At 40.7% G+C, this 24,149-nt stretch overlaps 1 protein-coding gene across 2 annotated transcripts in view; it reads left to right on the forward strand.

Annotated features, from left to right (window-relative positions):
- The window catches only part of aopep (aminopeptidase O (putative)), an 89,880-nt gene that overhangs the window by 10,978 nt on the left and 54,753 nt on the right, over positions 1-24,149 (forward strand). For both annotated transcript variants that reach the window (XM_006789804.3, XM_035907341.2), the window contains exon 7: positions 23,206-23,416. In XM_006789804.3, the coding sequence (XP_006789867.2) occupies positions 23,206-23,416 (211 nt within the window). The remainder of the gene's footprint in view (positions 1-23,205; positions 23,417-24,149) is intronic.

Raw genomic sequence — 24,149 nt, forward strand, 5'->3', positions numbered from 1 at the left:
CAGGATAAAAAGTTCATTGTTCTGAGTGATTGAAGGACATGAGAATGGTGTAAACTAATGCCCTGAATATGATTGGAGTGGTCATATTTAGCCTTGCACTCTTTATTGAAAACTCTGTATATATATATGTGTGTGTGTGTGTGTGCGTGCGGGCATTTGTACAATGTTTTTATTTTTACCTTTCTTAGGTCATACTGTTTTTTTTTCTCTTTGTTTTACAATTTGAATCTGTAATCTCTTCATAGCATCACAGTCACGTCATTTCTGACTGGGAGTGACAGGAAGGGCACGACATTTCCTCTCACTCTTTGAAGCTGACGTCTGTGTATCCCAGAGTGCTGGCTTGACTTGCAGGCCTAATCTAAGATCAGCGTGCCCAAAAGAAGACATGTCTGACATCCCTTGGAGAGCTTCCGCACAAGCGTTGAAATGCGCCTTTTCACTAGTGTGGGTGATGTGGGTTTTGTTTTGCTTTAGTGTAGACAGGCAAATTCCTGTTCTCGTGTGTGTGAGTGTATGAATGTGTGCATTGTTCAAATAATGGAACAAGGATGTGTAGTTACTGTACTGGCATGACGTCAGAGGAGACCTACACAGATGATGTGTAGGTTTGGACATTAAATGAGCCAGATCAATGTGCAGTACTTTGTTGCTGCTGTTGGAGTATTTTTATTTATTTATTTATTTATTTTATGACAGGGAAAGCATGCCCTACATTCTCATATGAATGGCAAAAACTCCAGCTTTATGTATAACTTAATCTTTAATATATCTTACTTATTCTCGTTATTTAAACCATATATTTAGTTACAAAATAGCAAAAAGACTAAAAAAATGAAATGTTGAAAATGAGACCACTAATTGTATTGTGAAAAATATATTTTTATTTTTATTTGTATTGAATTTCAATTTGATGACAGCAATGTCTTGACAGGAGACTGACATATGTGCATCAATCGCAAAACATGTGAAACATCTCAAGACTAGAGGAAATGGTCATCGAAGACTAGACCTGTTGAAGGGGAGGATGAATGAACTTGTGATCTCGTTGCCTCTAAAATGGTTGCTTTGAAGAAAGGGATCGGGTCTGTGACTACTTGCAGGCAGTTGCCATCTTGAAAACGACTTTTGTGAGTGAAATGCATTAAGTCATGACTGACTTGTGGAGGCAGTCTTCCACCATCCTACTGTCAGTTTGCAAATACAGTTTGTAGCTGTCTAAAAAATCTACATGCAGAAATTAACTGACAGAAATAAAGCCATAAATATATACATTTGAATTAGAAACTTCTCCACAAATAGTGCCATAGCTGCTGCAGGAAGCTTATTAAATGCAGAAGGACATAGGCGTTTAGCAACTTTGCTTTTGTATATGAATATAACCAGAATAAAACCAGCTGTAGGGCAATAGGGTACTCAGATAGTTGAGTGCCATGTTGCAAAGAGATGTGCCGCTGATTTGTTGCACTCATCGGCACAGGCTGACTCCGATTGATTACGATGTGTTAGCAATATGTCTGCATTTATATATTAGACAACAACTATTTGCAAACCTTTACCAATCTGTCATTGAGTGATTGAAGTCAGTCTGAGTCAGACCACGATTGTTTGGAGACAAGTTTTCTCCTAAAAGTTGGCCTGTGGGGTTGCTCTTTGATCGAAAAGTGGTCACCCAATATTTGAGAGTGTTGCACAGTCGGCCTCTCTGTGATGTGATGGAGAGAAAGAGATTATTCAGCAACGGTGTAAATAGAAAGATTGTGGAGTTCATGCAGTATAGAGTATATAAATTTAAGGATCATGCTTCTCAGCCAAATTGAAGTTTGAGAAGTTTGTCATCATCGGTGCAGAAAGATTGAAGTAATCCAGAGAAATCTCTGTGTGCAGTGAATCAGACTGAGAAGTCTCAATCTCAGGATAGTCCCCATCAAAAGCAAAACACGATACACAATTGCAAGCTAAAATTCATGCAAAAATAAAAACAGATATAACAAGATCTCACAATGTTGTCATCCTCGCTGCAAGCTGGTTCATTTAAAAACAGAAGGAAGATGTAAAATCGTCCTGCGGTCTTACAAATCTAAATTTGTTTTTTTTGATATTGCTGATGGATAAATACTGTTTGTTGAGGAGAGGGATTGTCTGGCTAGTTATCAGAGTGCACTTCAAGAGCTGTGATTCATGACGGCATGGGGTGTATGAGTTCATGTGGCATGAGTTGAATGAATTTGCACATCTGTCATTGAGTAACATATTGTGTGATTATATTTAGATGATGTCCTTTCCATGGAAAGCCTTGTTTATTTAAGCAAGAAAATACCAAATGACAGCAGCATGGCTGTAGTAAACAGGTCTGGCAATTAAGCTGACCCGCCTGCAGTACAGACCTGCCTCCTACTGAGAACATTCGGTGCATTATGAAATAAAAAATCCTGCAAAGGAAATTTCAGCCTGAGATCCAGGAACATGTGAGTCCGGGAGAACATTTAGTTTTCAAAACTTCCATTTAAGCGTATATTTTGTTAACATTTTACACAAAGTCCCATCTTTTTTAATCAACAGAGTTGTATTTTACACTGCTCCCTCCTCGTAGAGATGGGCTGCCTTAAGAAACGGGGGGAAAATGTTCAAGTAGTTAAACTGCTTGTTCCACTTGCAGTACAGCCAAACTAGGCAGCCATATAACTGTCACAGCCACAGCTGAAAATTATGACTGGTGTATACCTCTTGACCTCTTAGGCAGTAGAGGATTTTCAGCCTGACTTCAGTTGATTGCATTGTTTGTTTATGGCCTAGCAGGAAGTTACATTGGCGATTGGTCCCCGTTGTGAGAAAGTAGGGAGCTGTAGTGCCGGGGGGAGTTGGTACCCTCTGGAATATTCCTCCCCCACTGCTCTGGAATTCTTTAGTGTGCCACCTGTGCTGTTTTTTATGTTTTATAGGACCAGTGTGGGGTTTTTTGTTTTTTGTTTACACATTTTAACCCAGTAGAAGTCATGTTCTTCACATTAGTACTGACCATCTCCAGAGATGTTTAGTGTGCTGTAAAAAAAAAATAGTGTATAGAGTTTGTTTGATTCCAAAAAAGCCATCTTTAATAGGATGCCAAATCCTGGTAGAAGTCTTGGTAAATGGATCACTGATCACTCAAAGTGCTCTCATTATAAGCCACATTCACCCATTTTCCACACATTTAAGCAGCACTTTATTCTGTGCTTTTACACACTGATGGATGCATGATAGACAATTCAGGTTTAAGCAGAGTAGACTGGCTAGAGCTGGTGCCCTGGACTGAACTTCTCAGTTGACGATCACTGTTTTTATTACTGTTTATTGTTGTTTTTTGAGCCTCTTTTTGATTAGGATGACTAGTAAATCTAAAATCTTAACCATGAATGAATTATTAGCGGTAAATTTCTCCAGCTTTATTTTCATGAAATGGTTGTTTGGAACAAAAGAAATGATTTCAGCAATGTGACCAGGACTAATGGGATGAATCTCACAAAACTAACAGCTTTGGAAAAACAAAGCTGATCATTAAGGAAAGATCATTAACTTTGAGGAAAGGCATGCTGCTCGTTACCATCTTACATGATAAACAAATGAAATGCAACAGCAGAGCACAAAATGCAAATGAAAAAGTTAAGATGTTAATCTTATTCTGTCCTAGTTTCCAGTATCTGCCTCAGTCTTTTGCCTCATTGCCAATGATTTCCTACACTTTTGCACCCTTGCTAAATTGCACCTCCTGCCATCTTGTTAAGCTGTGCCATTCCCCCTTCTCTCTCTCTCTTCCTCCTCTCACTGTTTGTTCCCCAGTCTTCCCACTGCTTGTCCTTCCCTCTTCCTTCTGATATCTCAGAGGATTTCTTGCCTTTCTGCTCTCCTCTCCAGTTTGATCTGCAGAGTAACTCTAGAAGTGTGTGATACAGACCTGCTCTTTCAGGAGACAACTAGGGGTTCAGGGTTGGGAGGGAAAAATGTGGGGGTTGGATTTTCTGGCACAGAAGACAGCTGTTAATCAAATAGTCAAGGATGAGGTGTTTCTTTCTTCCCACCTTGAGTGGATCTCCCTTTCGTCAATGGGCCTCACAAAAGAGCCAAGGGAGTCGGAGGAAAAAGCCAGCTCTGCATGCCTGCACCTGGACAGAAGGAGAGGGAGTGTTTTACGCATGCTTTTAAAGTGATTGCAAGTAGTTAAGACTTTTAGTTTCCCTTGCTGGTCTACTTACTTCTTGCTGAAAACACAGGCAGTTTCAAAGGTGACAGCCTGTTCTATCTGTCTCCCTTTGGCTCTTTGTTTCTTTTTCTTGGTCAGAACTTCCTCTTAATGCTGATAGCAGTGTACAGCTTAGCAAGTGTCTTGTTATTGCAAGAATATTACTTTCTAGTTATCTCGAGCCTCTCAGCTTCCCTTCCGTCCCTGTATATGAGTTTATCTGTGCTGCTACAGTATCTAATCACAACTGAAGCATCCACCTTTTTAACTCTTTTTCTGCTTGAGAGGAGAGCGCCCCACATTATGTTGTGAACATGCAGGTGTTTTTTTTCTGCAGGAGTGAACCTGAAACAATTTATTTGCAGTACTTTTACATTATGACCTAAATGTCCTGCTCCTTCTCGGGCAATATTTGTGCTTTTATGTTCATCATAGAATGATCGATGATCGACGGTGTGTTTCTTTAGACTGTCCTCAGATGAGAACCTGCTGGCAACAGCTGGCATATAGTACTACATTTAACAGTAACACAGACACACTGTGCCATAACTCTGGATTAGAGGCTTTAGCAAGACAGGCCTGTCACGGCATACCCATTCTGTTAACGAATGGATGAGTCCAGTGGACCCATTCCCTTGAGTGATGGATGGGTCCATTGTATGGCATAGGGGACAATCGAGCTGATCTTGGTGTGCGTCCTCAGGCGTGTGTGATAGTGGAACCCAGAGGCTGGGGGTAATTTCATTCTGGGCAAAGCCAGACAGTTTAATGTCCGTGGGTCCTCTGTGCTGAACTGACCAAAATGAGACATTTGAATCAAAGTGCTGTGAAATATCCCTGGTAATGCTTCTCATGTGTCGCTTTGCTTTTAGCCTCAGGGACTGGCTGCACTCTCAGTTGATCTGTTAGTTGTCGTTGTCATGCTAGCAGCATGAAGCTGTGTACAGCGGTGTGTAAGTCTCTCTGGTCAGTCCACCATTTTGATCAAGACTTGTCAATTATATGTTTTTGGAAATTCAGAACATGCTTTCTTGCTTTGTTGATCCTTGAGCAAGTTAAAATTTCACCCATGAGAATATTTCAATAAGAATTACTGGAGGTTGGATTTTCTTATGAACAGTAAGGGTTTACTACAGGGGTTGCCTACAAATCAAGATGATGCCCTTTTTCTTCTTCACTGTTTTATTTTCAAGTATCTTTTAGTGAAATATTTCATATTTACTAAATTTTAGTAAATTCTAAATTGGCATGGCTGCAGCTCTTCCTATTAACACAACAAATCCTAATTTGAGCTACATACATCTGAAAGTTTTTTTTAATGTTTTTGTCTGTAGTTTGATTTATGCACAAGTTCTCCATAATCTAAGCGATTTAAAGAATAGTTTTTTTAAAAGGTAGTTTTCGTCTTATTGTCATTAAATCCCTTGAAAACATCTGAATCAAGAATAGGGTGAGGTTGGTGGGATTAAAACTGATGCATCATATAACCCTGTGACATAATCCCCTTTTCAAAGTAATGGCTAAGCCACTCGTGGCTTTACATTTTCATAGGAAATGAAAAATAAATAGTTTTTTTATTTTAGAGTTTTTCTAACAAACAGTTCTAATCCTAATAATTCTACCTTGAAAGAGAATATTTGGTGTGACCACCTTTATTTCACAGCACTGCCTGAACTCTTTTAGACGGGTTTTCTTCCAATTTTTTAAAGTAGTCTTCAGGAAAAGTTCTCCAGTCTTGAAGAACATTTTAGGCTTTTCTTTGGATGTTCTCTGCCTTTTTTCCCCCTTTTCTCTCATGAATGTTGAAATCCAGGCTCTGGGAATTCCAGTTCCATTCCATGATTGATAGTACTCCATTGTGTGGTATTTCTATCCAGGTGTGCTTTTACTATATTCGCACTGTGTTTGGGATCATTGTCATGCTGAAAAATGATGCTGTTACCAATCAGATGTTTTACAGATGGTATTGAATGGTGGATCAAACTCTGATGTTACTTTTCTGTGTTGACAAGATCTCAAACACCACTGGCTGAAATGTAGCTCCAAACCATAACAGAGCCTTCACCGTGTTTTATAGATGGCTATAAACAGTCACTGTTGTACATATCTTCTGATCTCCTCTGTATATGTTGATGGTCATTTGGTCAAATTTGTACTCATCTCTTCATTAGACCTGTTTCCACTCACTTTCAGTTCAGTGACGCTTCACTGAACAGTAGATGGAGCAGTTTAATGTCCAAATATGTCTCTCAAATATGTCCTAGTAAGGGCATTACTTTCAGAGGAAACACTTTTTAAGGAACCAGTGCAAAGCATACTGAGATATGCCAAATTTGTGGGTCTTCAGAAATCATCTTGTTGGTGCAGAAATACTATTTTATGTATGTATGGCATTTTTACTAGATTTAACTAAAGAAATTGGAACTAAAATTGTTTTTTAAGACTGCTAGTAACAAAGTGCCTAAAGATACAGTTTATGTTATGTGGAAATACCACACTGGTTCATTGCTTGAAATAGGTGCCTTGTTTATGCTTGAATGAGTCATAGGTCAGTGTTAAGTGGCTTAACAAACAACAAAAGTCATTCATTTGAAAGTGGTGAAGGACTGGACTGAAAAAAAACAAACCAAAAAAAAAAAAAACAACAACTTTGAAAGAAATTCAGAAAGAGCACTATAAATTACAGGAAAGTTTGGTGCCTTGGAAGCAAAAATAATATAAAGAAATGAGGGCTGGCTTGAGACTTTTGCACAGTTCTGTACATGCTGTATCATCACACTTTTTAAATGGTTTAGGTCTTCAGTAAGAACCACTGCCCCTTTGTCTTTATTTTCAGCTTCATATATGTCGCCTTGGGATATGCATGTCAAAGTTAACAAGAAATATAACCCTGTATCCTGACCCTAACCCTCGCAAAAGGCTGTGGCCATTCTTTGACATCGTAAAGATCCAAGAGTGAAAAAAAGCACTGTTACAAAGTGAGCATTTAGCATAGTCTGAAGCCTGAGCCTTTTGCTAATACTCATTGTCTGAAAACATGTTGAAAACACCAGAATCAAATACAAGTTAAGGTAAATCGTCCACTTTAAGTCTGAGATGGGCTGGGAAGGTGTAAGGAGGCAGACCGATCATTGATTGATTTGGCCTCTTTATCACCAACTTTATTGTTCAACCATTCTGCTTTGGATTCAATTTATTTGGGCCACTTTTGTCCTTAGTGTTAAGATCACAAGGTAACAACTATTAATAGTACAGTGTAGTGATTATATTTTCTTTTGTTAGTATATATGTGAAACATAAAACATGTTTCATCTACGCTATAGCCCTCAGTTGCAGTGTTTTGTCTCAAGGGTACGCAGCCTGGTCAGGTGGCAACCCAAACCCTCTGCAGAAAAAAACAGCTCTGCTCATTGGCTAATTTCACTTCAGTCTCGCCCTAATCCATCTTTCCATTCTGTCAAACACTTCTTATATAGCCTCGGAGCACTGAGTGGTCTCACTTTCCATCTCCTCACTGTCTCATACTCTTACGTTACATAAGATAGAAAAAAAAGCAGTCTATTTATTACCCTGCAGGCAAGAAAATGTCTCAAATTATAATTCTGTGAAATAGATTTGTCCTGTCTTTTTCATTAAGGCGGAAGTGGAAGCTAAAAGAGGATTCTGAGTGCTGTGTGTGAAGAGCGATGGGGTTTGGATGCAAGTAGCTACAGTCATAGAGGAATGTGGGTTATGTCTTGTAGGTAAATGTTACGTCAGGCTGACTGACTGATTGGTCTGTAGTTGCATATAGCTGATTGGTCTTTAGTGCTCATCAACACATTGTGCATGTCCCTTTTAAATTTATAGAATTGAAGAACAAGCGGATTATTCCTACCTTTGCATTAGCCACATTAGCAAATTTCTCATGTGTCTAATTTTCCATTAGTTTTGAGTGTATGCCCACAGATTAGTGTTATGTCAAAATTGGTTGAGCGACAGCCGGAGAGTTTGGAAACTTTGACAACAATTTTAAATCAATAAACAGGGACAGAGTATCACTTGGTATAGGAGATACAAATTTTGAGGGCTGGACACGTGCATATCTTGGAAACAATCTTGTCCTTACTGGGAAAGGGACTTGTGTTGTTGTGCAGTTGGTAGCAATTGAAAGTGAATTTCACTCCAATGTTATGTGATATAGTGAATAATTTAACAAGTAAAATGTGGCATATTACTCTTTCTGTATAGCAACTTCTGCAGAAGTGTCTCAGATTTGGGTTCAAACATGTGTGAAAGAAGTCCAAGATTTGTTGCCAGCCAATAACTCTCAAGGAGCGATACTGAGACTCATAGAAAAGGGGTTCGAATTAATTAGGTACCAGTGTTATTTTACTTATATTTCAGTAGTTCAGCCCACCAGTCAGAGCAGGCTAAGCTTTATGGTAGCAGAACCTAAACTAGACAGGTGCTAAAGTGGAGTGTTTCAAACATATGGCTTATTTAGATTTCTGCAGCGAATCTTTGAGGAGCCTATGATGTAATCTGTGTAAGTGGCAGATGCTGTTACTGGCATTCATGCTTTTGTGTGGTGTTTTATGTGTTAATTACATTGTGGTCATGTCCCGGTGTTTTATATCCAGTGCAAGCCATGATAGAAACATATTAAATGCTGGTACTTTTTTCCTCCTGGGTCCCCACTCTTTGTTGTGGTCAGTTTTGGGTTCTTTCTTTTCAATTTTTAAAAGCAAATATACAGTTGTGGTCAGAAGTTTACACACACTCATCATGGGTTTGATTCTCATGGTAATTTGGGGCTTTTAATGATTTCTTTGAACTGATCTTTTTCCACTGTTGAATGATTGTACAGCATGCATCTTTAATAAGTTTAAAAAAGAGAGAATTTGCATTACAAGTTTGAATATATTTAGGATTTTCTCTAAGCCACACAGGGTCAAAAGTATACATCACTTTCAGTACTTACTTTTATTAAGAACATTTTAGTAATTTTATTATTTATATTACCAACTAATAGTTGGTAAATGCTTGTGATAGCCATCAGCAATAATTCTGGCTATTTAACCTGGCAGAATTGGTAGAGTTCATTTATATTGGTTGCTTTTGCGGCACGGACACAGTTTTTAAGTATAGTACAGATTTTCAGTAGAGTTAGGGTTAAGGCTTTTGGAAGACGATTTCAGAAGGTTCATATTAGACTGTTTCATCCCAAACCTGTTTTGATGTGTGTTTGGAATCATTGTATCTGAGTTTTAACCATCTAGCTGTTGATTTGATGTGAAGTTAAATACTCTGGAGGTAGTCACCTTTACTCCTCCCAATATACCTCTTGTCATTGTGGCAAAATAACTCAGTCTTTGTCTAATTGGACCATCAACTTCTCACCAGGATCCATTTGGCCAGTTAATGTGGGCAGCTGCAAATTGCAGTCGAGCTTGAAGGTGCTTAGCAGGTGCTTCTTTCTTGGTTGATCCATGGGAATATAAAACTCGCATCATTGTGGAACGTGATGGCGGTGTCCCTGAAGTTCTTGAAGAGAACCTGTTCCTAGTAATTCAGTTCCTTGCAATTGTTAGTCTGCCTGCTTATTGGTTCTTGCACTTGCGCTACAGTTGATTTCAGTTTGTGTGTCCGAGGAGGAACATAGTCTGCAGTGTGGATATGGACTTTACTTTTATTTGACTTTTATTACTTTTTATTTACTTTTTTTTACTTTTAGTCCACAAAAGGATGAGAATGCAATGGTGAAAGCATTAAAGCTGAGTGAATGCCAACCCCAGCACAGCAGCCAGACCCTGAACTTCAACAAGTAACAAACCAATGAACAGTCAGGCTGCAGCCTCAATTTGTACATGTTCATGTTTCTAAAGCAGAATCACTGTGACGATTGCTTTAAAGTCTCTTTGTGCTGGTTTTCATCTTTACTTTGTGATGTCAGCTTTGTGTGTCCTATATGTGTGTCCTTATTAGGATAGGGATTTGTGTTGGTGTGTAGAACTGTAGCCTGTAGTTTTTTTTTGTTAAATGGTGCATATCAGGTCTTTTTACAGCGTAACATGAAAGTAATGTAACGAGTAAACAAATTACTTGCTCTTGGGAGTAATTAAGGTACTGCATTACTTTTAAGTGTTGTGTGTAATATGTGTAGTAATTTTAGAGAAATAATTCCAAAACTGATTGCAACAAAGCGAGGAAATACATTCAACATGCACAAACATTTGACCACACTGTATACAGTCAATTTGCAAAAATGTATTGTCTTTGATGTGCTGCCTAGAGATGATGGTGACTCTCAAAGGGGAACCAATGAGAACCCAGTGAGATACGGAATCGAATCGATACGCGATATCAGTAATGGAATTGGAATTGCTAAATTCATATCAATTCCCATCCCTAAGTATAAGAAATGTTAATTTGAAGCAATCAAAATAAAATTTTAAGTTGTGAGCATTACATAGGTTGTTTAAATTTATCATATTAAATAAATTACATTAGAAGACACAAATCCCTTGGGCTTGCCTTAGGAAGGTGTAGAAAATCTGTCAAATCAAACATGTAGAGCTACCCACCATAGTTCAATTCAACTCAATTTTATTTATATAGCGCCAAATCACAACAGCAGTCGCCTCAAGGCACTTAATTAATGACTGCTTGTGAATAAGACAGCAGCTGAAAGTAGCTTTTCGAACTGCATTGCATTAAGATAGTGTTGGACTGCAAAAGTTTGGTATTTTGTAAATTGTGATATTTGGATATGATTAGATACCACATGTTGCCTCTACAGGTGATCTCTAGGAAGTATCCAATTATCCCTTTAGTGACATTCATGTTAATTTTTGCTGTTTGGGTTAATGTATTTTGGTTGCTTGGAACAATAACCCACAAACCCAATAGGTATCCATAGTGTTTTTAATATCCGCTCAGAAACACACTCTTAAGAACATTCCTCTGGGATGACATCATTTTTGAGGCTCTGAACTAAACAAAGAACAAGCTGCACTGTGGATTGTTTTTACTGTAAAGGGAGGATGGATCAGACATCTGCTCTCCCTTTCCAGCTGTTACGCAGTGAAAGGAGATTTTCTGAAAGTATGTGGGTGAGTGTTGATGTGGTCTACATTTGGGCTTCTTGCTTGTTTATGTGTGTGCTCTGTTATGCCCACAGGTTGTATTACTTTATTGCATCTACAAGCAGATTTCTATTTGTCGATTTCATTAGGTGACTCTCTGGCATGGCATCCAAGACTGAGCTTTTAAGTATAAGCACTTGACAACAACTAGAGTCTAACCTTGAAACGTGTCACTCATTCCTCGTGCGCCGGCACTACAAAGCCTAATTTTCCCCTAACTTGAGGCACAGAGTCGCCTCCTTGTTCCTGATGACCTCTGATATCTTTTTCTGCTATTTATTTTCAGAGTCTGATGCGATGATGTGTTTGTGGGTGGGGCAGCTCTCTGGGGGCCCCAGCCTGGCCCTTGTTCATGTGATCAGGCCCTACATGGAGTGGCATTTGGCCTGGCCCTGTGGGGCCCCGTCTGGGAGCAGTGAGCTGATCTGCAGCCAGCCTAGAATGCCAGACATTTGAAGTCAGACTTGTTAAAAAAGAACAGAGGGTGGTAGGAGTTTCGTCAAATATGCCCCTGTGTCTGAAATAACCCACAAACTGTCCGAGACGAAGGGAAAAGAGACAAAGCTTATTCCCATAAACTAACATTAGGAAGCACAGCCCTGCAACCTTTGCTTGGACAAGCTGTAATTTGTCTTATATGTGTGTTTTTCACAGGTCTCACAGGTTTGATAGCTTGTCTTAGTGTTTGTTTCAATATGTGCACAAAGTGTGAAACACTGTAACAGACATCTGCTCTCTCAATCTCTGTGCTACGGAGATTGAGCAGCTTAATAGTTATCATGGAGGTGATACTGTGACAAACAACAGGATTTCAATAAATATCTATCAGATAATTTTTTTCATTTAACCTTCTTTCCCCCCCCCCCTGTTTTCACAAATTCTTTTCAGTCTCTGTGTCTACAGTCTTTCATTCACACATGCAGGATCAACACTCTGTTCTCATCATCTTTTTTCCACATCGTTGTGTCTCATGGGGCTGTTTTACTGGTGTCCCAGCTATGGGCTGAGCTGGACTGGGGTTGTCAATTATAGAACTATGATAGGGCCCTTGCTGCATTATGCATGGAAGTGTCCCGCTGGGGTAAAAAACGGCCTACAGCCAGGAACAGGGGATGGAGAAATGAAGGGATGAATAATGGATGGAGAGATGGAGTAGCAAAACACTATTGCAATCTGTGTCTCACCAAATTGAAGACTTGCCCTGGCTCACACCTCTGAAACTCAGGGCCAAGTAACCCTGGGTGACTCAGAGTCACAAGGTTGTCATGTGAGAAAGCACAGGGTGGCTTTAACCAGCCTTGAATTTTGTGTCAAGGACCCAGTAGGGTACTGCCATCAGAAAGGTCAGCAAAGGTCATGTCTGTTATTTTTTGTGCAGATAGCCTCACATCATGATCATATTTGTTTAACAACCTCTGGAAATTAATTAATTACATCGTTTGGAAGCCCTTGCGTATTGTCTCTGAGTCGTATAATTATCAGCAAAGAAAAGTTATATTTCAAATCTAATTAAATGTCAGAAAGTATAACTCCATGCCTTTAATGCATTGTTCAGAAGAACATGATTAAAAAGGGAAGACCAGTGAGTAGAGTTAAGTTATTACACCCAAAGGGCAGCTAGCAGTCGATTAAAAAACAAATGAAGATCACTGACATCAAAAGCAGACACAAAACGGGGGGGGGGCAACAAGTATGAATTAATTTACATAAAGATATCCAAGGCCCAATCAAACCTTCCATCATCAAACATTAACCCATTAATGTTCACAGAGGACATTTTATATTTTCACACCACTTTTTTCAGTTATTAGACTCAAAGTCTTTTGTGTTTTATCATTTTAGGTGAAAATGATAGTGGAAGTGGAAATGACACAAGATGAGAAATGCAGGTATAGATGTAGTCCAGGTAAACTAATTTCCTCTTCCTTCCTTTTATGTGCTTCAGACACTACACGAACACACACACACACGAAAACACATCCGCACGGAGAAAATACAGCCCAAAGCCAGCTGCTTGTTTACCCACATTTTTAGTCCTTGAAATGCTGGTGCAGATGTATTTTTATTCACGTATCTGGTTTGTTGCAGTTGGCCACTGTAAATCTTACAGGGAGGCACAGGAGAAGAGGTGCCTCAAGTGACATATGGCTAAATCTGAGAAAGATTCATTATTCATGAGGTGATTGATTTAGTACATTCAACTGACACTGAGAGGCCGCGTTATGCGTAAAGGAAATGAATGCTAACGTTCCAAAATGTAAGATGTCACATGCAGCCAAGTAGCTAAGCCCTTTATTTAGAAGTCCCAATCTGTTTTATTTGGCATATCCAGGTTGTACCCAAGTTAATTTTAGAAAGCCTGAACAGGAAAAAAAACAGCATTAAGTGGATTTTTTTTGAAAATTGGATTAAAATCGAATTTAGAGGTCGGTTTGAAATGTGACTACAAATGTGTTTCTTCAAATATGTCTAAGTGGTGATGTACTATATATGTTTCTTCTCTTTTTCTTTCTTTTTCAAACTTTTTTTGAATTGTCGATAATAAAAGAAACATAAAAAACACTTAACACAGCAATAGAGAGCATATATCAGGTAGAGTTAGTTTAGAACAAATTTGCATACAACAAAAAGAAAGTTTTCATAGGACACTATGCACTCATGTGAAAAACTAACCCTACTATCATCATTGGAGAGGTAGGAGCAGGGAGGTGTTGGTAATCTTAATTGATCATCAACAAGTGTAAGCACCTCTATAAAAGCAGACATTTTGGCAGTTTGCTGGTCTGGAGCATTCAGGTGTCTGTTAACACAGTGTCACAATCTTCCCAGGAGTGGACAACCCTGCAAATTAATCACAAAGTCAGGCTGTGCAATACTGACATAGTAAATAAGCCAAGAGCTACTCTCAAAGCTCAGACTCTACAGTCCTCCTCAGTTAGCATGTTAAATGTTAAAGTTATGACATACAATTACGCCTTGTATGAAAGGGTTGCCAGGTTAAAACCTCTCAAAAAAGAATATGGAAGCATGACATGGATTTGCAAAGATGCATCTGAACAAACCTTATGACTGAAGTAATGTTCTTTGGACAGAGCAGGTCAACATGGACATGTGTGGCCATGTTACCAAACATAACAACACAAACATCTCATGCCAGCTATCTAACACTGTTATGGAGGGGTGACATTTTGGATTTGTTTTGAAAAATTGAAAAATAATAAAAGGAACACGTAGAAAACATGTGAGGAAAAAGATCACACTGGATATCTATACTGACATGGACTGGATAGTGTGTTAGGAACAATAGGATGCCATATTGTTTGATGAGAATAGAAATGATCAACCTACACAGGGTTGAATTCAAAGACATCTGGAAAATCAAAGTGAATGAGACAACGCATGGTGTCCTGGGGGTTGCCCTCCCTTATCTACACCTGGGCATCACTGAGCTCCATAATGTCCCAGTGGTGTTCTATTGGATTTAGGTCAGACAAGTGTTAGGGGCCAGCTAATGGTACCAATTCCTTCATCCTCCAGGATCTGCCTGCATACTCTCGCCACATGAGGTCGGTTGTTGTTGTGTTGTTGTCCTGATACCTAGCCTGGGGAGGTTTGTGGGTCCCTGCATGGATATGGGTTCCCAGAACACCACTGACCAAAATTGATCATGATGAAAGATGTTAAAGGCAGCATAATGTTCTCCACGACTTCTTCAGACACTTTCACATTTGCAACATGTGCTAAAGGTGAACCTGCTCTCATCTGTGAAACGCACCAATTGGGCTCCCTGGTACTTGGCAGTGAGCGCAAGGCCCACTAAAGCATGCCGCGCCCTCAGGCCACACTCATGAAGTTGGTTTCTGATTGTTTGGTCAGAGATATTCATACCAGTGGTCTGCTGAAGGCTGTTTTGTAGGACTCCTCGCACAGAAGGTTAAGTGTGTCTCATAGGAGAGGTGGAGAATAAACTTAACCTGGGTGTCTGTTGTCTTGTGTAGTCTGGGAGATGATTGAATGTTGGAGTAGGTACAGTTTCCTCTGCGGTGGGGTAGGGTGGGCTGCCCCGGGTCCTGTGGGGCTTGGCGGTGCTGCTGCCGTAGGCCCCAGTCTGGATGGGCCTGGGCTCCCTTGCCTTGGTGGATACCAGAGGACGGGGGTGCCTACTGGGGTCAGCGGGGGAGCTGGCCCTAGGGAGGCACATCCTCCCCTCCCTTCTTTTCCTCCCCATCCCCGGCTACCTCCCTCTTCCCGCTCCACCACACCCACCCACACAGGTAGGGCCTTGGGGTGCGGGTGTGTCACCAGGGTGCAGGGGAGACATTCCCCCCCCCGTCCTCTTCTGGCCACCTGTGCCTCAATTTTATCTCACAACTTAGACATCCACATTACTTACACTCTCATAACACACACATATATATATAGGGCCTTGAGGGTGGGCACGTTAACGGCGTCCAGTAGACGGTCTGTGTATTCAAACCTACCTCTGGCGCCGGTGCCCACCTCTCAATTTGAAATCCATGTAGACACTGAGGGTTCTCGGGAGGGGCCGTGCTAACACCTGCTGCTCTCTGGCAGCAGCACCATGCTCTCCCTTGTTTTAAATGCACTTTAGAGCAACACGCAGCAACACTACAGTTGAGCGGGAGGAGGGAGGTATGGGGTCTTAACACACCCCCGTTCTCTACTAGCCATCGGGGCGGGGGGGCTGGGAAGAGATGCTGGCTGTCCGATTGGCCTCCCTGCTGCTGCGGAGCCTGGGGCGGTCTGCTTGCCTCCACAAGGGAGGGAAGGATAACATATCTTGGGTCTGGGTGCCGTTTCCCCCTCTGAGGGCGAGGGTACCTGGACCTGGGGTATAGAGTATGTTTGGGGAGTGTGGTTGTGTGTACATGTCCATTTACGTTTATTCCTACGTTGGGTGAGTGCTGAGTGTTTGTATATGTGTGCATGAGGGTGGGAATGCATGTCTGTGTCTGTGTGTGCCTGTTTGTCTGTGTCTATATGTCAGGTCGGGTCTTACACTCCACCTCTCTGGGAACTCCCAGGCCCTCCAAAGTGTGGAGGCCTATCTCCCCTCACCACACTCCCTGCTGGTGACTGATGCCCTCAGAGGACGGTGCATTGGTGGTTCTTGGTGTCCGGGGCTGGGCGCTTAGGTATGTACCAGCTCACTCCCGGTGGCTACTTGGCGGGGCCTGGCGCCTGTTGCTCGGTCAGGCCTCTTCCGGGGTGCGGCGGGCCCTCGGGCCTCTGGCCTCTGTGCCTGCGGCTCAGTTCACTCTGGCACAGCTGGCTGCCGGCAGAGCCGGCGGGCACGCCGGTGCAGCCCCCTCTAGCTTCTGCCTGGTGGCTACTGGGTGACCCCTCGTCTGGGGATCCTCAGCCCTTCCCATGAAGGTGGCATGGATGCCCCTCCGGTGGTCCTCCTTGGGCTCTTGCACTCTGGGGCCTCTGGATGTCTGGGGCCTGGATCTCCTCCATGCCTGCTTCATGCCCTGGGGGACAGGGCTATGGCTCGCTACATCCTCTTGCAGACCATTACATGGGGAAACCTTTTGAATACAAGCGCGCCGATCCACACAGGTGGGCACACGGGTGTTCACTGTTCGTAGACTTAAATCACACCTTTCTTGGCTGCTACTTCAAAGCACATTGTGCGCTGTCTGTCCTGCGTGCTGCACAACAACATTCAATATTTAGTAATTACTGCTGTTTACACTTAGCTAGATTAATGCGATGGTGTTGTGTTTAGTATGTTGCTTTGTTTTGTTTTGCTTGTTTTCTATTCTTTTTCTCTCAACAGGTGATCCCGGAGATATTTTTTTCCCCCCTTCCTCACTCTCCCTCTCCCCTTCTGTTTTTCTTTTCCTTCCTCTTTCTTTCTCCCTTTCCTATCCTTCACTCATGTCTGTCCCGTCTGTAACAACTGAAAATAAAATAAAATAAATAATAAAAGCAAAGGTCGATCAAATGGACCAATGCGGCAATGCCATGATGATCCATTTGGCAAAATAAATCCATTGGGTATCCTTGTTGGTCTTCAGACAACAATTCTGACGGCTAAAGAACCAAATGGGACAGGCAAAAAAAAAAAAAAAAAAAGTGTGTCTCCCAACACAGTCCTACTGATAGGTTAAGGACCTTCTATGGTCCTGTCCAGCTCTCTTAGAGTATTTGCCTGTTGCCTTCAATCTTCTTCATGTTCTTGATATTGTGTTGGGAGACACACTTAACCTTTTGACAATAGCACATGTTGATGCGCTGTCCTGGAGTTGGACTACCTGTGCAGCCTCTGTAGGGTCCAGGAATCACCTCGTACTACCAGTAGTGACACTGAGCCTAGCCATTTGTTACAATGGTCCAGTCAAAGTCCAAATCTCAAACTGATTAAACTGCTTTGGTGGGACAGTAGAAAGCTGTGCACAAACCTCAATGAATTGATGCAATCTTGTAAAGAAGAGTGGGACGAAATTCCTTTGCAATGATGTGATAGACTGTTAAAGTCATACAGGCTTTATTCTTTTTCGTTACTGATGGTTATACAAGCTCCTGAATGATGGAGTGTTTCTTTTTCGCGGGAATGTAGCTAGTTTTTGGTTGTTTTTGTGTAAATCTTAAAAATTCTGATAGATATACAAAAAGGTAGGGCATGAAAACAATAAACGGCCTGGGCCAGTTTTGAGCTCAAACTCTTCCACCAAAGACAGGACCTTGAAACATGTTATAAGCGTTGGCAGGTGACCTTTCAAGTCTGCCAGTCTCTTTTTATGAATATAATGTCTTAATAAGATCAAGTTTACAAAAAAATGTAACTTTGTCCTTCTCATTGTCCTCAAAACATCAGGGAGACCTGTTATGCTTATTTCCAGTTCCATGATTTTATTTCTGGACTGTATGGTTCAAGGTCCAAACATTCGTTCCTCATTATGTACTAGGCCTTTGTCCAGCCCCTGAATTCATGCAGTGTCTGAAACAGGACATTTCCGCTCCTTTCCCTTTAAAGCGATCCTCTTTTTAAGCCAACTTTCTTCCGACTGGCTGCTATTCAAACAGAAGGTTTGAATAGTTTGCTCTTGTGGTAGTTCTGTTGTGCATAAACTGATAAATGACAGTTTGTCATTTAAATTTCTAGTAGTATTTGTAATTTTCTGTAGTCTTGCAGTATTATCAGTCTGTGTTTTGTGATTGATTGCAGTTGTTAGTGAAACCAACAGTTTCAATGAATAGCTTATTTTTAAACATAATGTGCAATTAAAGCAGTTTACTTACAAATTATTGTGAGGCTTTGTTTCTGAATAGCGCTGAAAATGTACAATACATATCAGGTACAGCCATTCATCCCTGCAGCAGGCCCTAGACTCAGATGTTTTGTGGGCTTAAAAGATGCATACACATGTGCAGGTAGTACATATACATGAATCTGTATGGAGGTCTTACCATGCATGTATTCATGACAGGTCCCCGATGTCAACTAATGTCAGTCAGTGTATCAGTGAACGTGAAAGATGCTGTTGTTGCTCATCACCACCATGGTGGGGTGACACTATTTGTCACTGTAGTGATGGATTCCGTCTCCCTCAGAGGAACATGTGCAAGCGCCGTCTCTGAAAGGCTGTCTTTGTGTTTCACACTCACTCACTCACACACAAACACGGTGCTGTAACTGACAACAAAGGCGTGCTTATCCAATTGTGGGGGAATAAGATTAAGCTACAAAGAAACTCATATGCTAATGTTAGCATCTCCTGCTCCAGTGAGAGCCTTTGTTTGTGTAATCAGGAATAACATGGAATTAGATTTGAGATGCTGTCTCGGAAATGATGCTCATAAGACCCCATTGTATGATGTTGACATGTTCCTAAATAACTGAAGGGGAGGGCCTGCTTTCTGTCTGATGTAACAATCCCCTGGGAAATAAAGAGTAGTTGTGCTGTTCAGATATCTGATTTTGTTTTCCTCTAAAACAGACTGTGTGGCAGACCCGGCCTAAGCTATGTCTTTACTCACTGTTTTCCTTTATAATTGACTTAGCTTGTCACCATAATTAGGTTATGGCAAAGAAAAAATAACTCCTCTGTCATCTGGTGGTTTAAGATGGTAATCTTTCCTTGATGAGAGCATCTCATTTTACAGCTTACTGTATTTCATCAATAGCAGCAATATGGAGTCTTAGCCTTACTGTCGACCCAACAGGTCAAGCAGTTGCTGCTGTTGTGTCTCAGAAGTTGAAAGTAAGGCCACTCTGCATGGGGCAAATGCTATAATCTGTGGTCTACTAAGCCACACATTATAGCATCTTTAACATATTTGTCACATGAGTGGGGTGGTGTGGCCTTTTGAAAAGTGCTTTTCACTAGGACCTGCAGTTTGCCATAAATTCTCCCACCGGTGTCAGGTCAATGGTGGTTGGGACGTTTAAGATCTAGCGAGTGTGAAAGGAACTCTAGACAGTCCGGTGTTGTTGTATGAGCCAGGAGAGAGGGAGGCCATTCATTCGCACCTCTGTGACCCCTCTCTCATTCTTCTGAAGAAGAATAGCCTGCCTCTCACGCACAGTCAGCCCTAAGCCCCTCGGGGCATCAACAGCCTGTTACATAAGAATGAAGTAAAGAATGCTCCAAAAAAGTCTTCAGCCATGACCTTGGCTTTGATAGAGCCCTGTGATTGGTCCTGCTCTACTAGTGCAAAATCACTTATTTATTCCTGTGATACCAAGCTTGATATGGATGTTGCTGAACCTGTAATAGCAAGGACTAGCTTGGTGATAGTATTACTCCCCCCCCCCCCCCCACCCCCCACCCCCACCCCCACCCCCCCGACTGAAATATTCTTTTTAAACAGCAAATTAAAGTTTTACTTTTTATCTGCACTTGATGAAAAGTTAGATTTTCAAACCAGTACAGATACTATAAAGGAATGTGCAAAAGTCTTGAGCCACCCTACATTTCTTTTTATATTGCTAGGAAAATGGAAAATAGGTGCTACAATTTATTGACGTGTACAGAGTTTATAAAATTCTGACAAGCCTGAAAGTCAATATTTGGTGGGACTACATTTGCTTCTTTTTTTCCTGTTTCTTAATAACATGTAATCAGAAAATATTCACAAAACTTCACTTGTTCCACATTTTGTTATGTTTCACCTTATTCCAAAACATAATAAACACATTTTTCACTTAAAAATTCTGCACACAATGACAACGTGAACAAAGTTTACTTGAATGTCTTACAAATTTATTAAAAATAAAGGTCAAAAATTTAACATGTACGTAAGTATTCACAGTCTTTGCCACAATACTTAAAACTGAGCACAGATGCATCCTATTTCCACTAATCTTCTGTCAAATGTTTCTACAACTTGATTGGAGTCCATCTGTGGTAAATTCAGTTCATTAGGCGTTATATGGAAAGGCGCACATCTTTCCATATAAGGTCCCATAGTTGACATTGTCTGTAGACCTCTGAGACAGTATTATACTGAGGCACAGGGAAGGTTACAGAAAAATCATTAATGATCAACCCTGAAGGTCCCAATGAGCACAGTGGCCTCCATCTGTAAATGGAAGAAGTTTGGAACCACCAGGTCTCTACCCAGAGCTGGCTGCCTGGCCCATCTGAGTGACCAAACTAGAAGGGCCTTAGTCAGGGATGTGACCAAGAACCCAATGGTCATGCTGACAGAGGTACAGCATTGCTCTGTGGAGAGAGGAGAACCTTCAGGAAGGACAACAATTTCTGAAGTACTTCACCAATCTGACCTGTTTGGTAAAGTGTCCATTCCTCAGTAAATGGTAAATGACAGCCTGCCTGGAGTCTGACAAAAGGCACCTGAAGGGCTCTGCTCTGATGAAACAAAGATTGAACTCTTTGGTCTGAATGCCAACCAAGTCTCATGTCTGGAAGAAACTAGGCACTGCTCATCACCTTTCCAATAGTATTTCTACACTGGAGCATGGTGGTAGCAGCATCATGCTGTGGGGATGATTTTTGGCAGCAGGAAGTGGGAGACTAGTCAGGATTGAGGGAAAGGGGAATGCAGCATTGTAGAGACATCCTTGATGATAACCTGCTCCAGAATCCTTTGGACCTTAGACTGTGGTGAAGGTGGATGTTCTTGGGTGACATGTACAGCATCCAGTTCACAAGTGATTGAATATCTTTGAAGAGATCTGATGGCTGTGCACTGATGGTCCCAATCCAACCTGATGTACCTTGAAAGGTTCTGCAAACAAGAATGGGAGAAATTGCCCAAAAACAGTTGCACCAAATTATAGCACTATACTCAAAAAGACTTAAGGCTGTAATTGCTGCCAAGTGCACTTCTATATTATACCGAACAAAGGCTCTGAGTATTTATATATGTTATATTTTGTTTGTTTGTTTTTTATTTTTAATACATTTCCAAGAATTTCAAGCAAATGTTTTCACTTTATGGGGTATTGTGTGCAGAATTTTGAGGTGAAAAATTCATTTAATACATTTTAAAATAAGGCTGTAACGTGACAAAGTGTGGAACAAGTGCAGCGCTGTGAATATCTCGTTGGTGCAAAAATACTATTTTGGCTTCTTTGGCATTTTAATAGATGCAATTAAAGAAAGTGGAGGAAAGAATGTGTTTTATGACATGCTCCTAGTAACAAAGTGCCTAAAGGTATAATTTAGTCTATGTTAATTGGTTCTTCGCTAAGTTGTTTGTCATGTGTAGACACAACATTGGTTCATCCCTTGAATTAGGTGCTTTTTTCTGTTTGACTGATTCATGGGTCAGTGTTAAGTGGCTTAACAAACAAAACATTCCTATAAAAATGGGCAGGTAAAAGGACGAGCTAAAAATGGGTGAAAAAGTAGGCAATATGTAAAGAAAAACTTTAAAAAATACATGCAATAGTCATTATTCTCTGCTGGGTCATAATTAATAAGACCACAAATGTCGCCTTAAAAAAATTTTTTCTTTCTAAACGTCATTAAAACTAAAGTGTATTTACTTAATTAAGAAGTAAGGGCTTGTATAACAAGATAATTAGTCTTAATTTAGACTTTAAAATCTGTTATCAAAGAATGGCACAAAGGGAAAATATTATCTTTTAATTTGGGCAAAAAAATCTTGCTGTTTTATCCCTTTGTACAAGCAGAAAAGGCTTCTTATCTTTGGCATCACTAAAAGCACTTTGAGGATTTGTTTGAGTAGTTACTATCTGAATGTTTTGCATATACTACTTTTGCATTCATATCGAGGGTGCACCTAGGTAAATATCACTTTCAGTGTTTGCATATGCTTCAAATACACAGTCTGAAGTCTTTTAAATATATCTAATATTTATTTCGTTTTCAAAAGTCACTCTGGCATTATAAATCTGTAAATGTTGGAAAAAACCTACTGAACTTGCGTAATTCACTTTTAATTCAAATTATTTTACCCACTGTTGTTTAACAAGTCCAGTCCTGGGAAATTGTGGCATTTAGGTTTGGCAAGCCTTCTGCATGAGTAAGTTGCCCTTCTCTAAATGTAATGAAGAACTTGAGAAAAGGATGGGCAGTTTGTTCACTAGAAAATATGCGGGGTTGTGTTACATGACAGGTTAAGGCCAAATTTTCTATAATCCTAGGTGTGGAGCGTTACGTCAGCATCTTGATCTTTCTGCACAGAAGAACACTAGATCTCTGTGTCTCTGTTAGTTTAATTTTTTCTTGACTATTAATTCTGACGTCTGCAACATATTTTCTCATCTTTCACTCTGTGAACCTCCTAGATTACAATATTTTTTATCAAAACATTGCCTAATATTTATCTGTGATTTGTGCCTCACACTCCTTTTTTTCAAACATGCTATTATTGTGTCATTACTTTTGTCTTCCTCAGCCCCCATATAATTTTCCTGTCCCAGAGTGTGTTGTCTGCTGGGAGTCCAGGTTCTGAAGAAAGTCTGTCTCTGTGTGGATCCAGGATTTGCCACGAGATTTCCCACTCCTGGTTTGGCCTGGTTATCGGAGCCAGAGACTGGACTGAAGAATGGATTAGCGAAGGCTTTGCCACCTGTCTTGAAGATATAATCTGGGCCCAAGCACAACAAGTATAAGATAATGTGTTTTCCATATTAACCACTGTATGACAGTAACATACAATCATCGGCCACCACATTAGCTACACCTGTACAGCTGCTGGTTAATGCAAATATTAAAGCATATAAACATGTATGTTAAGACAACCTGCTGAAGTTCAAACTGAGCAGCACAGTAAGGAAGAAAAGGGATTTAAGTGCCTTTGGATGTGGCGTGGTTGTTGGCAGCAGAGGGGTTGGTCTGAGTATTTTAGAAACTGCTGAGGAACTCTACTGGGAATTTCCCACAAAACCATTCCTAGGGCTTACAGAGAATGGTTCAAAAAACAGAAATTAACCAGTGAGCCAAAGGACAGAGAAGAATGGCCAGATCACTTGAGCTGATGGGAAGGGAACAATACCTTAACAACAACTTAACTTACAGCAGCAGACGTCAATGCTAGGTGACATTCCTGTCAGCTACGAGTAAGACACTAAAATTCACAAAAAACTCATCAAAATTAGACAATAGAAGGTTGGAAAAAACATTGCTTGTCTGATGATTCTTAATTTTGCTGCAAAAATTCAGATAACAGGGTGAAACTTTGGTGCAAACAACATGAGCGCAAATATCTTTTCTTGTATCTGTGGTTCAGGCTGCTGGTCCTGGTGTGGTCAATATTTCCTTTGCACTTTTTGGACCCCTTAGTATCACCCGAGCTGACCATATCATACCTGTCCATGCCTGCTATTCTGTCAATATGAA

The sequence above is a fragment of the Neolamprologus brichardi genome, chromosome 12 (assembly GCF_056152115.1).
Source record: "Neolamprologus brichardi isolate AB-2024 chromosome 12, ASM5615211v1, whole genome shotgun sequence".
In the NCBI taxonomy this organism is placed as follows: Eukaryota; Metazoa; Chordata; class Actinopteri; order Cichliformes; family Cichlidae; genus Neolamprologus; species Neolamprologus brichardi.